The 20,130-nt window shown below is 35.2% G+C and overlaps 1 protein-coding gene across 3 annotated transcripts in view; it reads right to left on the minus strand.

Moving 5' to 3' along the window:
* Positions 1 to 91: 91 nt before the first annotated feature.
* ASPH (aspartate beta-hydroxylase) overlaps positions 92 to 20,130 on the minus strand; it is a 111,797-nt gene continuing 91,758 nt past the window's right edge. Inside the window, exons 24-27 of one of the 3 annotated variants that reach the window (XM_081952143.1) lie at positions 18,395 to 18,530; positions 10,353 to 10,444; positions 7,912 to 8,045; positions 92 to 5,195 (exon numbers count right to left, since the gene is read on the minus strand). In XM_081952143.1, the coding sequence (XP_081808269.1) occupies positions 5,045 to 5,195; positions 7,912 to 8,045; positions 10,353 to 10,444; positions 18,395 to 18,530 (513 nt within the window). In that variant the 3' untranslated portion in view covers positions 92 to 5,044. The remainder of the gene's footprint in view (positions 5,196 to 7,911; positions 8,046 to 10,352; positions 10,445 to 18,394; positions 18,531 to 20,130) is intronic. The other 2 variants (XM_081952142.1, XM_081952144.1) reach the window with 2 other exon arrangements.

A 20,130-nucleotide genomic window follows, 5' to 3' on the forward strand; every position in this document is an offset into this window, starting at 1 on the left:
ATTGTAAAACAATTTTTTAATAAGAGTGCATTATATTAATAATGTCTGGAACACAGATTGCTTTCAGTGATCTGTCACTGAAAGATAGATCCATTGAAGTCCTCTCATATTGTTTAGGCAGAGATTTAGAGTTTTGTTTAAATAAAAATTAGAAGGCGTGCATGCCTCTGCATATACACATACATATGTATTTACACAACCACTTTAAAAATGTCTTGAGTTTAAAGATTGCAGTAAGAAGCCAAGCTTGGTTTGCAGCACAGAAGTATCACGTCCAAAGTTTTTCCTAATTATCTCCCATCATCACCAGCAGCATGGTATCGATCATGTTTACTAGGGATAGTAGAAATTGTAATCTAATCTTTTTGGAGGGCACCCAGCTGGGAAAGTTGGCATGTGTGAAATACATGTAAACAAAAACAGGGGGTCTTGAATGTCTTGGGAGATTAATATTCCAATTGAGGATTTCTCGTTTAGGTCAACTGAGCTCAGCAGAATTCCCTTAAGTATATTTTCTCCTGCAATCAGTTAAAGATATAGCCAAGTCAGGGTTACTGACTGCAAATTAGGTTATATTTATAAGAGAAAGAAAAAGCTTGGGATCAGTTATTGAATATGCTACCATTAGAAAGAAAATTGGAACAAATCATAAAATATCCAGAGATCAAAAGCCAAAGAACAGATTGCTATGCTAGACTTTGTTCTGTTTTGGGCTCCATTCAATTCCTATAAAGAAATAAAAACAAACACTTTTTTTTTTTACAAATCAGTTATATCAACATTATTTTTATTGTGATTTTATTTCTTCAAATACAGTAAGCACTTTAGTTGGATATCACAATATGACATAGCAGTATTTAGCAATTTTTAATCAGACAACATTTAAACCATATTCTAGAGAGGTTTAATCACCATTGACCAAGGATGGCTATGCAACTCCTAGGTGGTGGTCTGAAGCAGTGATGTTTTTCAGCAGTGGCCATAAATGATGAATCAAATCATATGTTGCTATCAAGCATCTTTAGTGGGGACTTGATTTTTCAGAAATTGTCTAATCTACTGTGCTAAAATATTGCTTGTACATTTTTCTACAGAGATAATACACTTTAATTAACATAGCTATTGTCCTAGAGCTGAGTATGACTTTCTTTCTTCTATGAAATCAGTAATGCTCCATCAGTCCTTTCTTCTAAGTGAAATACAGGGTCTCCATTCATAAAGGAAGCTTACTCTGGACCACAGCTTGTCCTGGTCAAAAATCAATGTTTTTTTTTGGGGGGGGGGGTGCCATGGAACCAACAATCAAAACTGTTAATCAAGTGAGTTTTTAATCAATGTATGATTTAGGGAAAATGTGCCGCACTTATGTTTCAGGAGGATTTCATACCCTCCAAAAACAATGACCAAATGCATTGTAAATTTTGAAAACAGGCTTCAACAAGCATTAAAAACTTATCTAAAGACATGTGTAATTTATTTTCACAATGAATGAATGTTTGGCACTTGTTCTTTTTTCACCCACTACTCACCACTTTCACATATGTTTCTTGTTTTCAGTGGGTTTTGCACACTAGTTGATTACATCCACTGATTTCAACTGCCTCTCAGATTCTTTCGTGCCACATGGGTTAGGGTTATTGACAGTTAGCTCTGTAAATTTAGGTACCCACCCAATAATCCCAAGAAGGATATTGTACCAATCAATTATGCCTGTGGGGGACAAAAATGGTTGGGCATGAGATTTTATGCCTGTGGTGGCCAAAACAAAGGAAAAAAAGTCAAACTTCTTATTGGTGTGCTATACATAAAATCCACAGACATTCAAGGTAGCAATTTCAACTCAGTCAATAAATCCTGAAATTGTGAAGTAAATAAGCTTGTGTGAAGATTATAATATACTTTGAAAATATCACAGGAATATCTTTCCTGAAGAATCTTAGTATTACTAAGGTTGAGGAGGAATACGCTTTAAGTCTGCAGTTCTACAGTGCATCACTTTTTAATATGCTTCTTGCAGTAACATAGAGGAGTATAATAACTTTTAAAATAAAAAAAGTCAAAACCGAAACATGTATACCCCGTGCAATATACTTTTCAGTTAAGGGTTGCTAGTAGCAGTAGTTGAAGGAAACTGTGTTTCATTACTTTGAGCCAAAACTCAGATTTGATACTGAAACAGAATGTGGTGCATGTGTTAGGATAGTAAAATTATTTGGAAATAATGCTTTGGACTTCACCAAAGTATGAACCTTGAGCCTTTGCATATTTATTAATGCATCTGTTTTCAAATTTTCTGCACCAGGATTAAAAATGGTGCAGCTACTGCTATAAGGCATTAGTTCATGAGGAATCCTGAAAATAAAAACAGCTTTGAATCAATTAATAAGATAAGATGATGGCCTTGTTCCTCATAAGGTCCAGAGCTTCTCTTTAAAGGATTACAGCTCTAGAGAGACACCTGTCTCTCTCTGTGCATCTGTGCACCCATGCACATATGCAGGCAGCCATAAACTAGTTTTGAAAGCTCTTGAATTTAAGGCACAGAATGCCATACCACAGCATGCTTAAATTTTGAAATATCATCCTAAAATGATAATGAATGTGTATGAGAACCCCTCTCCCCAGGAATTAATAATTTTATTTTGATTAGGGTTGTACATGAAATAAATATGGAGTCTTGGTATTCTCTGAGTTTGATTGTTTGCTGACAGATGAATCCTACTGATGATGTTATTTAGTTGGGTAAGGAAACATCTGCAAACAAACCAAGTCCGGAGAACGCAGAGAACTCCACAATTCCATTATGAGCTATCGATATTCTTTCCTATAAAATACTCTTTGTAATTATTGAATTACAAATTATATATCAAAAAACAATGATAGAATCTTGCAACCTTACTACATAAAATATTTTATTTGAAATAAAAAATTTAAAGGGGAGTCTATCTTTTTTAATGGAAACGACACATAAATTTGCTTGATTTTGCATAATTTCTGAAATCAGTCCTGCATATTCATTAGAGGCACCTCTCCCACCATCTATCATTTATTTTTGGCCCCTATTTGTTTTTATAGCAGCAACAGAATCATACTAAAAGGATGCTCCAAACTTTAATCAGTAGACTGGGTACAGTTAGCTATTTGCTTTCTATATCTACCTTCCCCCAAAATCCATTATGGAAGACTAGTCATTTAAAATATTATTTTAAAAAACTGAAATTCTATTAATTTGCATATTTTTACAGGAATTCCAAAGAAACAGGTACACTATTGATGGGCTGCTACCAGACTAGCAAGTTACAAAAGATATACTATTTATTTGGCAGAGATGCCAAATAAAGACTCAAGAATATTTCTGAGAGACACCAAACAACATAGTTTTCTATAACATAAATTAAAAAGGAGAAGAATTGTAGGCAGTTTACACAGTCCTTGTGGTTGTGATAAGAAAAAGAGGCAGCTGGAAAATTGATTTATACAATTTTTAGTATTAGCATGAATAGCAATCCTCAGACAATATATATTATTTCAACTCTGAAACTCTTCAAGATGTTTCCAACCCTCAGTTTGACAACTTTTGTCATAGCAAAGAACAGCAATCAAGGCAGAGTAAGAGATTATTCAATCTATGAAATGCTGTATTTTGCACGGATTATGACCAGAAATTATTTCCAGGAGCGCCTGTTAAATTTTGCAGATCTACATTCAGAATGTGTACCTTGGCACATTTCTCTGCATAAAATTTCACCAATCCTATACCTTTTGACAATGAGCAATTAATTGCTTATAACTAGTCTTAGTGGACGTAATTTGAAACATCTATGCACAGCTGTTTAAATGTCAGTCTTGCTTATTGCATCATCAGAGATGAATGTAAAATTATATAGTGGCTTCAATAGCAAAAAAAGAGAGAAGAGGTTCAAAGGTTGGCACTGTTAGGTTGAATGGAAATGAATCATTACAAAAGTTTCACGATCATTCATGAATGGGAATACCAACAAACACCACAGAACTATAATTTATATGTTACTTTCTCTGTCTTATTTTCATGTACGATATGAAATTGGCTGTAATTGAAAACAAAAATGTTACAAAACGGCTCCTGATATCAATTATTTCTTAATCAAGCTTTAGATTATGAAAGTTTCTTTTTTTAAAAAAAAGTTGGTGAAAAAAATTGCAGCCTAAAGCCTCCTATGTAGTTCATCTAAGCTTAAAATATCTTTTTATGTTATAAAAAAATAGAAATAAACAAAAAATTGGGTAAAGTTTGGTCTTAACTAGAATTGGACAAAGGAAATGTTTACTCATCCTTTGACTTGGAAGGAAAAAGCCACCCTCAATAAAATAGATTGCTGCTTGTACAAGGCTTCACTGTTTCTAAATTAGTATAAAAAGGGAACTAAAAGAAAAGTTGAAAAAGAAAGTGGTTCAAATAGAACAGAAAAAAGTATCCATACTATTTCTGGTGAAAAAAATGTCTTTATCTATCAAAAATAAGATAGAAAACCACCTATTCCTCTTATCTACAGGCCACACTATAAAACCACTGGACGAAACCAATGTAGAATTATAAAAGGTAACAATAATGCATTTTCATTTTGTTCTATAAGAGCTTATGGTTGCTTTTATCACGTGAGTGGTGGATGTAGCGCTTGAGGACACAATACACTAAATACTGCTTCTGAATAACCTTCTCATAATGATCAGAAATTGCACAGTCTGGAAATCTGCATTCCTTATGATTACATTCAGGCTTTTGAAGGTGGCTTTTACGTGAAGGAGTTCCAAAAATATATATCAAAAAAAATCTGGCACAAGTTTTCTTTCGAAATGTAGCACAGGATGTTCTTTGGCTGATGAAGGCATAGAATTCCAACTTGCAGCATGAATACAGAGCATTCAGATCTGTGCTGTAATTGGGCGGTACACAGAACAGGATGCTTTAAAGTCCTTACACATTCTTGATACAGTTGCATTTAATTTTTGTTGTACTTCTCAGCACACAGTTGTGGAGCTCCAAAGGGAAAAACTTCAAGACTACTTAAATAGCTGGTAGGGTGCGTCGCTGTTGTGATGTTAACTCTGGGTGCCAGACATCCACAATGAATATCAGCCGATAAGCATTAGCATCCTGCCACACTTCATGTTCAAAAGAATCATCAAAAATGAGAATCTTCCCTTCTTCCCAGAATCTGAAAGAAAAAAAAGAAATTATATTTTACCTGCTGCCTATGAAAACTCAAAACTTTTCCAATTGTATCCACATCCTAGATGCAAAATCTACATAGCGGATCAAAGTCACATGGTTTATCTATAGAATCATACTGGTGCTCTTTGACTTACAACTATTTGTTTAATGATCATTTGAACCTATGATAGCATTGAAAAAAACTGACTTATGACCTCACATTTAAGAACTGTTGCAATGTCTCCATGGTCACATAATCAAAATCTGGGCACTTGGTAACCAACATATATTTGTTACAGAGTCCTGGCTTCAAATGACTGTCATTCATTCACCTTCCTAGCTGACTTCCAATGAGCAAAGTCAATGGGGGAAGTTGGATATTCTTAATGACCCTGTGATTCACTTACAACTTTAACAGCCATGGGAAAAAGGTCATAAAATCAGAAATGACTCACTTAACAACTGCCTCACTTAGAAACAGAAGTTCCAGTCACAATTGTGGTTCTAAATCGAGGACTTCCTGTAGTTACTATTTCTTTCATTCTACCAGGTGAAAAACTGATAACCTTGATGGGAGCTAAGCTGTTTATACTGACCCAGAGGCTTTCACAGAAAAATGTACTATGTGTCCATAAGAAAAAAAAATCTGAAATAATGTTTCCTACTATTATTTATTTATTTATTTAAACTTATTAGTCGCCCCCTCTCCCCACAGGGACTCGGGGCGACGTACACAAGCAACAGTCAGCACAGTGTCATTCAGAGGAGGTAAAAAATAAATAAATAATTACAATACTGAAAAAGGTTAAAACCCCAATAACATTAATAGTTTAAAAACTAAAATTGACAATTAAAAATGACCTAGGGGTGGAAAAGTTGTCGAATTATGCCAGGCCGGCTAGCCGAAACAGGTGGGTCTTCAGTTTACTGCAGAAGGAGCGGAGATCGGTTGTTGTTCTAATGTCTGGGGGGAGGTCGTTCCAAAGGGTAGGGCCCGCCACAGAGAAGGACCTACTCCTGGGCACCGCCCTCTGACAATCTCTAGAGGACGGCACCCGGAGGAGACCCTCTCTGTGTGAGCGAATGGGCCGCAGGGATGTATGGGGCAGGACACGATCCCGCAGGTAACTAGGCCCTATGCCATGGAGCGCTTTGAAGATGGTAACTAACACCTTGAAGTGCACCCGGTAGGCCACAGGAAGCCAGTGCAGCTCGCGCAGGAGCGGTGTTATATGGGAGAACCTCGATGCCTACTATGCCTTACTCCTTGGATTTTTTTTTTCACTTCCAAATGCACAAGTCTCATCTACTGACAAATTATGGGATAATAGGTAAGGAAATAAAGGCAACGTGGGAGATGCACATGATAAGAAGGAAGAAACTGTAACACTGTGTGAAATAATGCCACATTTTGAAGTTGCTGAACATTCAAGCAGGTATTATAGCAAGAACAGTTGAAAAAAAAAACCCAATCAAGACTAGGCAAGACAAAATTGTAAGGTATATTACAAAGACTTCAACTCATTTATATTATGTAGAGATGAACTGAGAGAGCAATGTTAAGTGATATTACAGATTTACCTCTCGTTTCCTGGGCTGGCTTTTAGTCTTGAATTAATTAACAAGAATAACCCAAAAGGGAGAGAGGTGTTTTTTTTTGTGTGCCATTGGACATAAGGAATGTTGAGAGCCTAGTACTGGCACCCTCACAATTTGACCAATCATATGAATCCGATTTGCCAGGAAGTAAACTCTATTATCCATGCATATGCATGTGTGTCAAAACAGTCATGAAGATAGCTGCAACTATGGGATTGAAATAATTCTTCTTCTTCGTTTTTTGTTTTTACATGCATTGCAACTGTACCCTCACTTACAAAGGAACAGGGCTTTGATCACACTTTTGCAGCTTGCCATCTTGACTTTTTGATTTGTATCCCCTACTGTGTATCCCCCTATTTTTCATTGCATCATCATCACAGCTTCTCAGAATACTCTTTACCTTCCCAAATCAATTTCACCTTTTTTAAAGGAGGGGAGGGGCGATCAGTGGGCACTCATGCAAAAAAAAAAAGTTTGGATTGCAGCCTCATAGCATAGCTTTGCTATAAACAATTATGAAGCTAAAAGCTGTGCTTTACTTTGCAACATCAGTTTGTTTTTAATGGTAATAATCTCAAAATTATATGAGACACTCAGATGAAGCAGGAGCTTGCATGATGCCAAATTCAATGCCTATGTAGCAGAGGTGGGTTGCTCCCGTTTTTACTACCGGTTCACTTCGCACGCATTCCAGATGTGAGCCACGTGTATGTGCACAGTTCAATGTAAATTGTTCTTCGCGCATGTGCATGCGCACTACTAAACATGCCGGCAAGGGCAGCAACGACCGGGGAACCAATTTTGGGGCATGGCCAGCCTGGGTCACTGACGGTTCTGTGACCCAGGCCAAAATACCACTACCAGTTCGGTCGAACCAGGCCGAACTGGGAGCAACCCATCTCTGCTGTGTAGATATTGTTAAGAACAGATACTGTAATAGACCTGAATAGGTGAAGATAAGCAGGCTTCTAAGATTTATGTTCGTACTACGGTCTCTGATGGTTTTTTGCTAGCTTAGTTTACAACAGAGATGTTTCTCTTGGATTCCATACCAGCTCTTAGCATCATAGCTCTTGACACTCTAGAAAAAAATTTGTTGTGAGGAGAGGAAAAGGTACCTGGTTTCTTCAGCACACCGTATCCTGCAGCCTTCTTTAGGAATGACCAAGCCTAAATGCATCCTCAACCTACAGTTAGTGGGCCCTGTGTGAGGCCAGACGTGAGTCCCGGGGTGCATGACAGAATACTTGATCTGCAAAAAGATGTTCAATTGATTTTCAAAAAACTCACGTCAATTATGTCAACCTTCTAGAAATATAAATAAACAATATCTAGCTGAACCCAAACAAAATGACTAAAATTTATGTTAGGCTTCCTACCTAAAGTTTTGAAGCAAATTACTTGTGAAGAGCTTTATGGATCTTAATTAAAATTGAGTCTCCTAGAACTATTCTAATTCCATTTAATCAACATAGGCACATGCTTTTATGTATACTGTATGCCATTGAATGTCTATCGTGGATTATCCTTTCACTTTAAAAATAAGGACATAGGAATATGAATGTATGTATGTATGTATGTATGTATGTATGTATGTATGTATGTATGTATATTCATAGATTTTCAGTGGTGTAGGTATGCAGGTCTTTTCCGTGTAAGATTGAGATTGTCTTGGCAACATTTCGGCGAGGTGTCACTTGCCATCTTCAGGCTGCTGTTTTCAGCTTCGTGTTTGTGTGAGTAAAGCGTGGTCGGAGCTGCCGTTTTTCTATAAATCAATTTTATAGATTTTTATAGATTTATTTTAATAGATTTATAGAAAGACGGCAGCTCCAATCACGCTTTACTCACACAAACACGAAGCCGAAAACACCAGCCTGAAGATGGTGAGTGAGACCTTGCCGAAACGTTGCCAAGAGAATTTCAATCTTACACGGGAAAAGACCCAAATACAACAAGGCCATGTACACACACACACACACACACACACACACACACACACACACACACACATCTTAATTTTCTCCATTACTCACATATAACCAACAGGAAGCTTTTATTTCAAATTGCAAACTATATTTAGTGATTATACATTAAAGATCAAGAAAATTTCCAATGAAACCTGATTCTAGGTGATTTCACAACAGCAATATAGACAATATTTGCCTCTATTTTTTTTTCCAGTCCAGCCAACAGCTAGAATAGTCTTGTAATCTGCCTCCAAGGGCAAATGAAGGCCAACTCTACTTAAGTGGGTTTTTTTTAAACCTCAATCAAGGATATTTAGGTGTTATTACCAGTTGTAGATGATTAAACAATCAATTTGCTAACTGATTTCTGAAGCCAAATCATATTGTTGGCATTAAACACAATCCCAAAAGACAGTTCAATCAAATCAGTTTATGGTCAGCACTTTTTATAAATAAGCAATTATGTTAACATAATCCTATTTGAAATAAACTTGATTTTAGCCACAGTATGTATAATGTAAAAGCTTGCATATCCAAAATTAGTTGTATCTCCTTCTAAATCAGGCCTATCAAACTGTTGGCCAGTGGGCCAGATACGTCATGTGCTGGCCACACCCACCCTGGCTCCACTAAGGTAAAAAAGTCACGATACGTCATGTGACGCGATTGAGTTTGACACCTATGTTCTAGATCAATTGTACTTATTGACAGCTGTGATGGACAGGTACTGTTCTGTTTTCAATCATAGACTATGTAGCAAAACAAACATCATTGCATCATTTATATATGACAAATATCATGCTGACTCACTCATAAACATTCAGTAAAAGTAAATTGGAAAGTCAGTGATTTCATTTTACCATTTGCTCCCAGACAAACTAATTAATAATTATCCTTCTTAATATTTTTGTAAGTTATACTTACAAGTCACAGTAACACATCTACATCTACATCAACTCCTCATTATATATAAGAATTGTAAATATATACTTTTATATTTTTATTATAACTTTTTGTATATTATTTTATATCTTTTTATTTATTCAATTTTTATAGTCACCCATCTCAAGTACTGAATTTATTTATTCAATTTGTATAGCTACCCATCTCAAATACTGTACATGATTCTGAAGAGTTGAAAGTAACTAACTCCCAGTCATGTAATCAGCAGCTGAGTAAAAATAAATCTATCACCATCAAATCAACCTAACAGGTTTTGCCACACATCTGGATCCTTGATGACAAAACCATGTCTTTAACACCAGCAGGGTTAGCATTAATCTAATCTCAGGTGGGGGTGGGGGGGGGGAGGAAGGATTTAAAGGGCAGCATGTGATTCAAAGCACACGTGTTTACAAGTGTAGCAGCTAAAAGCAGCTGACGTTCCTCACTCAGTTGGCTATCTTCTGCAGTGAATATGCAATCGCAGGAGAAGACCTGTTTGCTTTAAGATGTTCAGAAGAGAAGCCGTAGGTGTGCCCACGTAGCCTCTGAATCACACTTTGCCCTTTGAAGTTGGATAGTTGCCCAATATATATGGATGCTTCTTCACATCTACCTATGGACCTGCTCTACAAGCCAGACAGTACCTGCCCTCTTCGGCATCCAGTGGCTTCTGAGAAACGTTCTAATAAGGCACATGATTTTGGAACACTGTTGCAGGCATTCTCATTTTTTCTCCCTAGAGTGAAAAGAGGAAAAATATGGTTAAGCATAGGTAATCTGAATTTCACACCCCCAAACCTAAGTATAGTCATACAGGGGATTTGAAAATGTCAGCTCAATAGGCGCTTGAAAGAGATTTAAACGTGTAATCATCCAAAAATCCAGGGGTGATTAATTCTAATCAAATTGACCTCCATACCCAAGTATAGGAGTGGAATACTTTTGTATTTCTTTTTATACAGAATGTAGTTCATACTCCCCACTCATTACAGTTAGCATCCATCTATCCAGAGATGGATAACTATTTTTCTTTGAAAATAATTTTGCTTTGGCACAGATTTAATGCCAGGCTGTCTACTACTTTATATGATATGTCATGGTATCTATGGATATTTCATAATAAATTTTCACTGAACCTAGACAAATTTTCACTGCCCCTAGAGCGTACTCCTTCACAAAATTCTTGCTTTTATTGAATTGAGAGGGAAGCATTGTAGAGCTATTTGAATATTGCATGAAATCTAGTTGTAGGATCATGACTATAGATAAGAACAGAGTTTCCTGAGTGACTTTGGTCCAGTTCTGTTCTCCTTTCCATGGTCTCTCTTACTGCCTAATTTGCCTAAAATGCAAAGAAGGATTTCATAAAAATGTAAGTCAAATTCGGTGTCTTTTTATAACAGTGGTGATGGGCTCATGCTTAGACCAACTAAAAGAAAGTTTTTATTTTAAGTAGAGCTACAGAAATATAAGCAATTTTATTATTTTCCAGCACCCCAATACATCTTATACATTACTCTTCTGGGTTTATTGCCTCATTTTAATTATAAATGACAGAATTGCATTCCCTTGTAAGAAAAAAAATATCTCTTCTTTGCCAGCCCATGTTTCCTCAGGACACTTTGTAATCTGTGAACCATCCACTTCGTTAGGTGCAAACCAAGTATAAGCTTTCTACATAAGAGAAAAGAAAAACTATACCTTGCAGATAAATGCAGAAATGAAAAAAAAAAATAGAGCACCTTTTAAATATTTTTAAAACCACATAAAGTAGCACACTAAAAATACAGAAACAATTCTGGGAAGTTCCCCAAAGCTATTCAGATGTGTCCTCTTTCTCACTCCCCTGCCTCTCCTCTTCAAACATGAAACAAGAATCCACTGCCACTTTCAAGTGGAACTCTTTTACTTAGGCTTTGATAAAACGTTCAAAAAAGAAAGTTTCCTTTTATGTGAGTCTTTCCAAGAGCAAAAATAATTTACATGTGGCTTAAGAACAGATTTCCTGCCAGGCAATGATCAGGCTTTTACCTATTTATCTTATATTAAGTATGTCCATGCACTCTTCAAAAACAATTTAGAAGAATTTCTTCTGAATTATGACTTTTAATGTAGTAATGTTTTTCTTCAGGGTTTGGGTGAAAGCCTGAAAGTAAAAAGACAGTCTTCTTTAGGAGAACTGTTCTTCTATTTGTGATCAGCCTGATATAATTCTTCTGAATCATTTAAAGTGTCACAGTTATAACATTAAGTACCCCGAAGTTCATTCCCCAAAAGCCAGAAACATAGCTGCACCTTATCCAACTTCAGAAAAATAAATCAAGATCCAATCACACAATCAATTAAGTGGACCAGTAGCCGGGCAATTCCTTCATAATGGTGCTTTGAATGTAGTTGGAACCTAAGTTTTGTTCAGTGAACAAGGATGAGTTTGCATACGTGGACAAGATTTTCCTCATTTTCCTCTTCCCATTTAAACCTTTGTTTCACATGTGTAGACCCTCCAAGGTCATGGACAACTCTTCTTGGACAGAGGGGCTTTGGCAATAGCCCTTCTCTTTTACATGAAGAACAATTAAAAGTTCAAAACATTACATTTGTTCTATGGTGCATATTTTATTAGCTGGGAAAGGAAAGACTAAATATAATGTGCTAGATTTCACCCAAATAAATAAATCAGTTAAGTAGATGTTCATAGAGTTGTATTCCAGTTCTTGTGGTTGCATGAGGAAACGATCACCAATTTGTCCAGACTTTTGAAGCTTTTCTAAAAAAACAATTCTGTGTTATTTTGACCACAATCATCCACCTAAATACTGTCCTCTTCCTCAGCCTTGACAAAAATAACTTTGCATGTATCACATGTCTACAGTATGTGAATTTCTTCTTCCTAATCTCAAGGGATCACTGAGACTTTATTTGGTCCATAATTCAATGTTCTTGGAGTCTGATATTATAGTAGCCTTCTTCACATCAATAATTCAAACATTATCTTCTTTTTCTGTTTTTCAGTGCCTGACATTCACAGCTAATTATTAGCAAAGCTGGGAAGACCACTGTTTTAAGTTTTCTGATCCTTATTGCACTAGAAGACTCCTTATTTTTCATTACCTTCTTTGTCATTGCCTTCTTTTCTAGGACTAGACTATATTTTTCCTGAACACATTTCATTTTTTAAAAATCTTTACCAGGCCTTCCAGAATTAAATTATCTATCTTTTTGACTTCTTCACTAATTAAGTTACTTGACATTATGTTTCTCTCTAACATTTAATATTAACCCAGATATTTCATTTTCAATTTTTACATCCATAACATAAGAGAAAGGCTTTGAGGTCTCCTTTGCTTTTATTGAACAAAATTTATTATCTGCATATTACAGAGTATTAGTATTTCAGCCTCTCAATTATTTTCAATTATTAGTTTTTGAGCTTAGGAAATTCGATATCAATACAATACAATACAATACAATACAATAGTAGAGTTGGAAGGGACCTTGGAGGTCTTCTAGTCCAACCCCCTGCCTAGGCAGGAAACCCTATACCGTTTCAGACAAATAGCGATCCAACATCTTCTTAAAGACTTCCAGTGTTGGGGCATTCACAACTTCTGGAGGCAAGCTGTTCCACTGATTCATTGTTCTAACTGTCAGGAAATTTCTCCTTAGTTCTAAGTTGCTTCTCTCCTTGATTAGTTTCCACCCATTGCTTCTTGTTCTACCCTCAGGTGCCTTGGAGAATAGATTGACTCCCTCTTCTTTGTGGCAACCCCTGAGATATTGGAACTCTGCTATCATGTCTCCTCTAGTCCTTCTTTCTCTTAAGGTAGACATACCTAGTTCCTGCAACCGTTCTTCATATGTTTTAGTCTCCAGTCCCCTAATCATCTTTGTTGCTCTTCTCTGCACTCTTTCTAGAGTCTCTGCATCTTTTTTACATCGTGGTGACCAGAACTGAATGCAGTATTCCAAGTGTGGCCTTACCAAGGCATTATAAACTGGTATTAACAGTGGTATTTGGACCATGTTTTTTTTTTTTTTTAATTTAAAAATGAGATTTAGGAAGTCTTTCAAAAGACTCCAAATCCTGCCAATTGTTCCATTGAGGGCTTGGTAAATGAAGGTGGTAAAATCTGGGGTTTCATTTTATGGCTGTACATTTTATATCAATCCATATCTATGATGGCTTGTTTTGCTTCTGAAATTTGATGTGTTGTTCAATGTGTAATAGTCCATTTCTGTTTCAGAATCCTTCATAAGGTCTACCATTGTGATCAGTATATTTCTTGTAGTTATATTTTGAAACTCAAAGTATTAATTAACTCTGTAGTGCAGAACATATGTTATTTTTTATTTCAATACATAAAACTCATAACAGTAATATATTATCAAGCATCCATGCCAACTTACTTTATGAAGTCAAAGCCACTATAAACGAGATGATACCTCCCGCCTACCAGCCATTTGGAAACCCGCCCTCACTGACAAACGAGTCCCTAACACTAAGAATGATATATATTAGTTAGTTAGTTATATATGATAAATATATATATATATATAAATAATAATAAATAATATATTTATTTCTTAGCCGCACCCTCTCCCGAAGGACAAATATATATATATTTGTTTTCGTAGATTTTCACGGGTGTAGGTATGCTGGTTTTGTTGTATTCGGGTCTTTTCCCGTGTAAAGTTGAGATTGTCTTTGCAACGTTTCGGCAGGATCGCACCTGCCATCTTCACGCTTGAAGATGGCAGGTGCGATCCTGCCGAAACGTTGCAAAGACAATCTCAACTTTACACGGGAAAAGACCCGAATACAACAAAACCAGCATATATATATATATATATATATATATATAGATAGATAGATAGATAGATAGATAGATAGATAGATAGATAGATATAGTTATAGATATAGATATATATAAATATATATAGATATATATAGATATATAGATATATATATAGATATATATGTCCGCTGGTTTTGTTGTATTCGGGTCTTTTCCCGTGTAAGGTAAGACCCGAATACAACAAAACCAGCATACCTACACCCGTGAAAATCTACGAAAACAAATTTTATATATATATATATATATATATATATATATATATATATATATATATATATATATATATATATATATATATATATATATATATATATATATATATATATATATATATATATATATAATTTATTTTTGACATTTAGAGTTTAGCACTATAATTTTTTAAAAATTATTTTATTAGGTATAATAAAATTAGGTGCAGGACTATTATTGAACAATCTTTGTACTTCATTTCCAGAAATTGCACACATGCTGTACATGAATTGTTCTTCTCTTTGTGTAATTAATGAGCCATTACTTAGTTTGAGTGTATCTTTGCTTTAAATGTCACTTTATAGCACTCAGTGGGTTACATTATTGCTTTTTAATCAGTGGCTCATTATGGGAAATGTTACATATGTTTGTTTAATCTTTAGAACCGAGTTGTATGTTTATATACTTGTGTAATTGAAAACATTTTTATATTATTTCCAAGAGTGGAGTAATAGTATATGTTACTGATTTTATTTTGCTAAACTCCTCTAATGTACTTGGACTTACTGAGATATATAGTTATATAAGAAAACTTTTGTTTCTGTTTTAATTTAATAGTGTTTTCCTTTTCACCTTTTGCTTTATTTAATAAAATTCCATCATCATCCCTGTTCTATTCCAAAGGTATCTAGTGTTTTATTTCCATGAGCTACTGTGTTATTCTTGTGTTATAACATTAACAGATATATTGTAAAGAAGCAAATGCAAATTTCTTTCTTTTATTCTCTTGATTATTAATCTTATGTTAGCTACCTGACCTTTTGCATTTTTTGAAACTTATCTGCTTTTGGAATTCACTCCATATATTGTTCCATTTCTGTTTGTAAGAACTTAGCCAAAACTTTCCTTGTGTGTAAAATTTATCGACATTCTCCTGCAATTTCCTTCTTGAGTATAGCTATATGCATTATGTTGTAATCTCTAGGCCATACAATATTTTTCCATATTTGTAGAAATGTAGCTATGTACAGTTTAACTCCCTTCTGCAGCTTTCAACAATTTAAGCGATACTACATCAGTATCTCATATTTCCTATTTAGCTTGGTTTATTACTGTAGACCTCTCTAGAGAAGTTAGTTCCTGAATAAATTATCTTTCTCTGCAAAAGTTTTGGTAATTTTTATAAAAGTTTTTATAATCCTATTTGCAGAGAAACTCAGCATAGTCTTTCCACCTTTCCCCCCATCTTTTAATATATTTATTTTTATTTGCCTCTATTTCATCTCTTACATGATTAAGTATTTCTGTCTTACATAGATATCTGGTAGAAGCCATAATCAAATTAAAATTACATTGTATTTATGACAGGGGTCCCCAACCCATGATCTTTGGGCTGGTATTGGTCCGTGTTCTGTTGGGAAGTGGCTGTGCAAGCGGCAGGCAAGTACACGATGCTCCATTTGTGCATATGCTGGATTAGGCTGTATGTGTGATACCATCCCCCCTCCCCCACTGCCACTGCCAGAGGACCGCAGAATTATGACATGAGTACATAGAATTGCTGGCCTCCATCCATGTTACCTTAGCTATAAATTTTCCTGCAATTTTTATTATCAGCTTAAACATATTTTATAACCTTTTTCTTATTATTGTCCTAACTTTGTTGACAGTGATTGAGAACATGCGTATTTCTGAGTTTCTTTTATGAAATTGTAAATATTTATGGTTTATTTTAAATATTCTCTACATAAGAACAACTATGTTAATAACGATAGTAATAATAATAGTAATAATAATAATAGTAGTAGTAGTAATAATAATAATAATAATAATAATAATAATAATAATAATAACAATAATAATAATAATAATAATAATAATATACACAGTTGGTATAGTTAACTGGACACAAGCTGATTTGGACATTTTGGACTGAAAAACCAGGAAACTAATGACAATGCACTACAGTTTGCATCCACGCGATGACACTGATAGACTATACCTGCCCCGAAAATCAGGTGGCAGAGGATTATTACAAGTGAAGCAAATAGTTGAAGAAGAAAAACATGCACTGGCTGATTATTTAAAAGAAAGTCAATCTATTAATCGAAGTAAAGAACAAAAATCTACTGAAGGCCCAACAGACGAAACAAGAATACAGAAAAGATGTGATAAAATCAAGAATGGAAAGTTGGCAGAACAAAACATTGCATGGTCAATTTCTGGAAAAAATAAAAGATAAAGTGGACAGCGAAAAAACTTGGTTATGGTTAACAACAGGTACATTAAAGAAAGAAACAGAGTCACTAATCTTGGCTGCGCAAGAACAAGCTATCCGAACAAATGCCATTAAGGCCAAAATCGAAAAATCCTCTGATGATGCCAAATGCAGACTCTGCAAAGAAGTTGATGAAACTGTTGACCACATACTCAGCTGCTGTAAAAAAATCACGCAGACTGATTATAAATTGCGGCACAATTCAGTAGCACAAATGATCCACTGGAATTTGTGCAAAAATTATAATATTAAAACAACAACAAACTGGTGGGAACATAAGCCTGAAAAAGTCACCGAAAATCAGATGGTCAAGATCCTATGGGATTTTCGTATACAAACGGACAAAATACTGGCGCATAACACACCAGACATCACACTGGTTGAGAAAAATAAGGTTACAATCATAGACATCGCAATACCAGGTGATAGCAGGGTCAACGAGAAGGAACATGAAAAAGTCATGAAATACCACGGCTTAAAAATTGAAATTCAACGATTATGGCACAAACCAGCAGTGGTAATTCCAGAGGTAATCGGCACACTGGGTGCTATTCCAAAAGCACTGGAATTACATTTAAAACAGTTAAAACTTGACAAAATCACCATCAGTCAAATGCAAAAAGCTGAACTGCTTGGATCTGCACGTATATTACGAAAATACGTTACGACGTCCTATGCCCCTGGGTGGGGCCCGACTAGTAATCAATGCCAAATCCGGCAAAACAACTGGCCGCTGTGATACAATTGTATAATAATAATAATAATAATAATAATAATAATAATAATAATAATAATAATAATAATAATAATAAAAATATGCTCTGAATCAATTTTCAGTTAAATAAATGTAAAAACCCTACTTTCCTTTCATGAAAATTTCAATGATATTTTCCTCTTTTGGGAATAAATAAAAATATTTATTTACTAATAGTAAAAATGAAAAAGAGAGTTTTTGCTCAAGTCTAATAATAATGGTAAGAGCAGCATGGATCCATGAAGAGCAAATAATAATAATAATAATAATAATAATAATAACAACAACAACAACAACAACAACAACAACAACAACATATCTACAAAAAACCACCCTACTTGGAACAACTTATACCCTCCGACATTACCTTAACATTTCTTAGGTCCTTGGTTAGGACTTGAGCTGTTGAGCTACCAGCCAGTCCCAAATGCTGTGAATCTCACCAAAGATTGACCACATAATAATAATAGGCCTGGCACTTCAGTTTTCATTATCCTGCTCTTTAGCATCACAAAAAATATTTTCCCTTTAACATTTCAGTTGCTTCCTTCTGTTAGCATGGAAAGGGAACACTGGAACAGACAAGAAAAGTGATGAGTTGTGTACCTTGCTGCCACAGAGTAAACTGGCTCCAGTCACCCTTTTCTCGTAAATTTTCATCTTCTGGAAGAAAAAGGCCCTTGCTTCTATCCATTACAGAAAGTCCTTCATCCCGGATCACCTTCCAGTTTTTTTCTAAGGACTAATAGGACAAAACATCACATACACACACACAACCAATTTCGTTGTATTTAAGTACAATGACAATAAAGATTATACTTATACATTGCATATTCTTTTAGATATTTCTCCTCAAAAATAAATATAGCCTCCCATAGTTTCTCATTTTCAATTATCTTTGTAGCATAACTATTCCAATATTACCAGAATGGCTTCCACTTTTATTTGCTTTTGATTTACCTGAGGAAGGGGTATTTTGTGGACAATCCAATAATATGCTACTCCTTCAAATTTATGTTCTAACTGCTGATGTAGAAGAAGAGGGGGACTTTATGATCAAGTCCAATTTGAAATCAACAGAACATGCAAGCAAGATGTGCTGTTGTGATTGGTAACTGGAATGCCAAAGTTGGAAACATGAAAGAGGAAAATGTAGTTGGATTGTATGGTTTAGGAAACTGATAAAACAAAATACATATACTTAACAGGAAAATGAAATGAAGCAGGAACCTGACATACTAAATTATGCCACTCTAGTGATTTCTTTATAGCTAACGTTGCCTTCAAACAGCCAAAACTGTTGTCTCTAAAGAAGGACTTTATAGAAATCAAATCTGCTATAAAGGAGGTGAAGAAGTCCATTTATAGCATCAAATACATGGCCAAGTACTGACTCTGGACAAGATCATGAACTGCATGGATAGACTTAATCATAATGACTGGGTCAATAGTAGAAATTGGGAGAAGGATCTTGGAGTCCTAGTGAACAATCACTTAAATATGTGCCAGCAGTGTGCAGCAGCTATCAAAAAAGCCAAAGTGGTCCTAGGCTACGAAGATGATAAGGGACTGGAGGCTAAAACATATGAAGAACAGTTGCAGGAATTGGGTGTGTCTAGTTTAATCAGAGTGAAAAGCAGGATTCTGAGTGACGCAATAGCAATGTTCCCGTATCTAAGGGGCCACCACAAAGAACAAGAGAAGGCAGAAAAGGCAGAACAAGAATCAATGGAGAGAACCAACCTAGAAGTAAGGAGAAATTTCTTGACAGTTAGAACAATTAATCAGTGGAACAACTTGCCTCCAGAAGTTGCGAATGCTTCAGCACTGGAGGTTTTTAAGAATAGGTTGGAGAGCCATTTGTCTGAAATGGGATAGGGTCTCCTGCTTGAGACCCCAAGATCCCTTCCAACTCTGTTATTCTACTTAGTATGTCCATGTGTTTAAACAGACTGCTGACTGTTTAAATCCACCAATATCTTACTAATTACTGACATGTTGGAACAAATGACACATTCTACTCATGGTGCTCTTGATACCAAAAAGGTTTTGGAAGAAAGAAAAAGGGGACTAATTTCATCCTAAAAAACATGTATTAGAAATATAAAGTTACTAGTTATGGAAATGGTACAAATGAAATAGTTTAGATTCTTTTATCATGACACACATATCTCAGATAAAGATTTCTTATTGTGTGGGTTGTATTTGATTATGAGGGGCACTATACATACTATACAAAGTTACAAAATAATGTGTTGATGCTGCAAAATTGGAAATATTGATGCTGCTTTTTTTGTAAAACTGCAAATGATGAAGTGAAACACTAGCTAATTTAGATTTTA

Source organism: Natrix helvetica (genome assembly GCF_964273705.1).
Source record: "Natrix helvetica genome assembly, chromosome: 4".
Taxonomy (NCBI): domain Eukaryota; kingdom Metazoa; phylum Chordata; class Lepidosauria; order Squamata; family Natricidae; genus Natrix; species Natrix helvetica.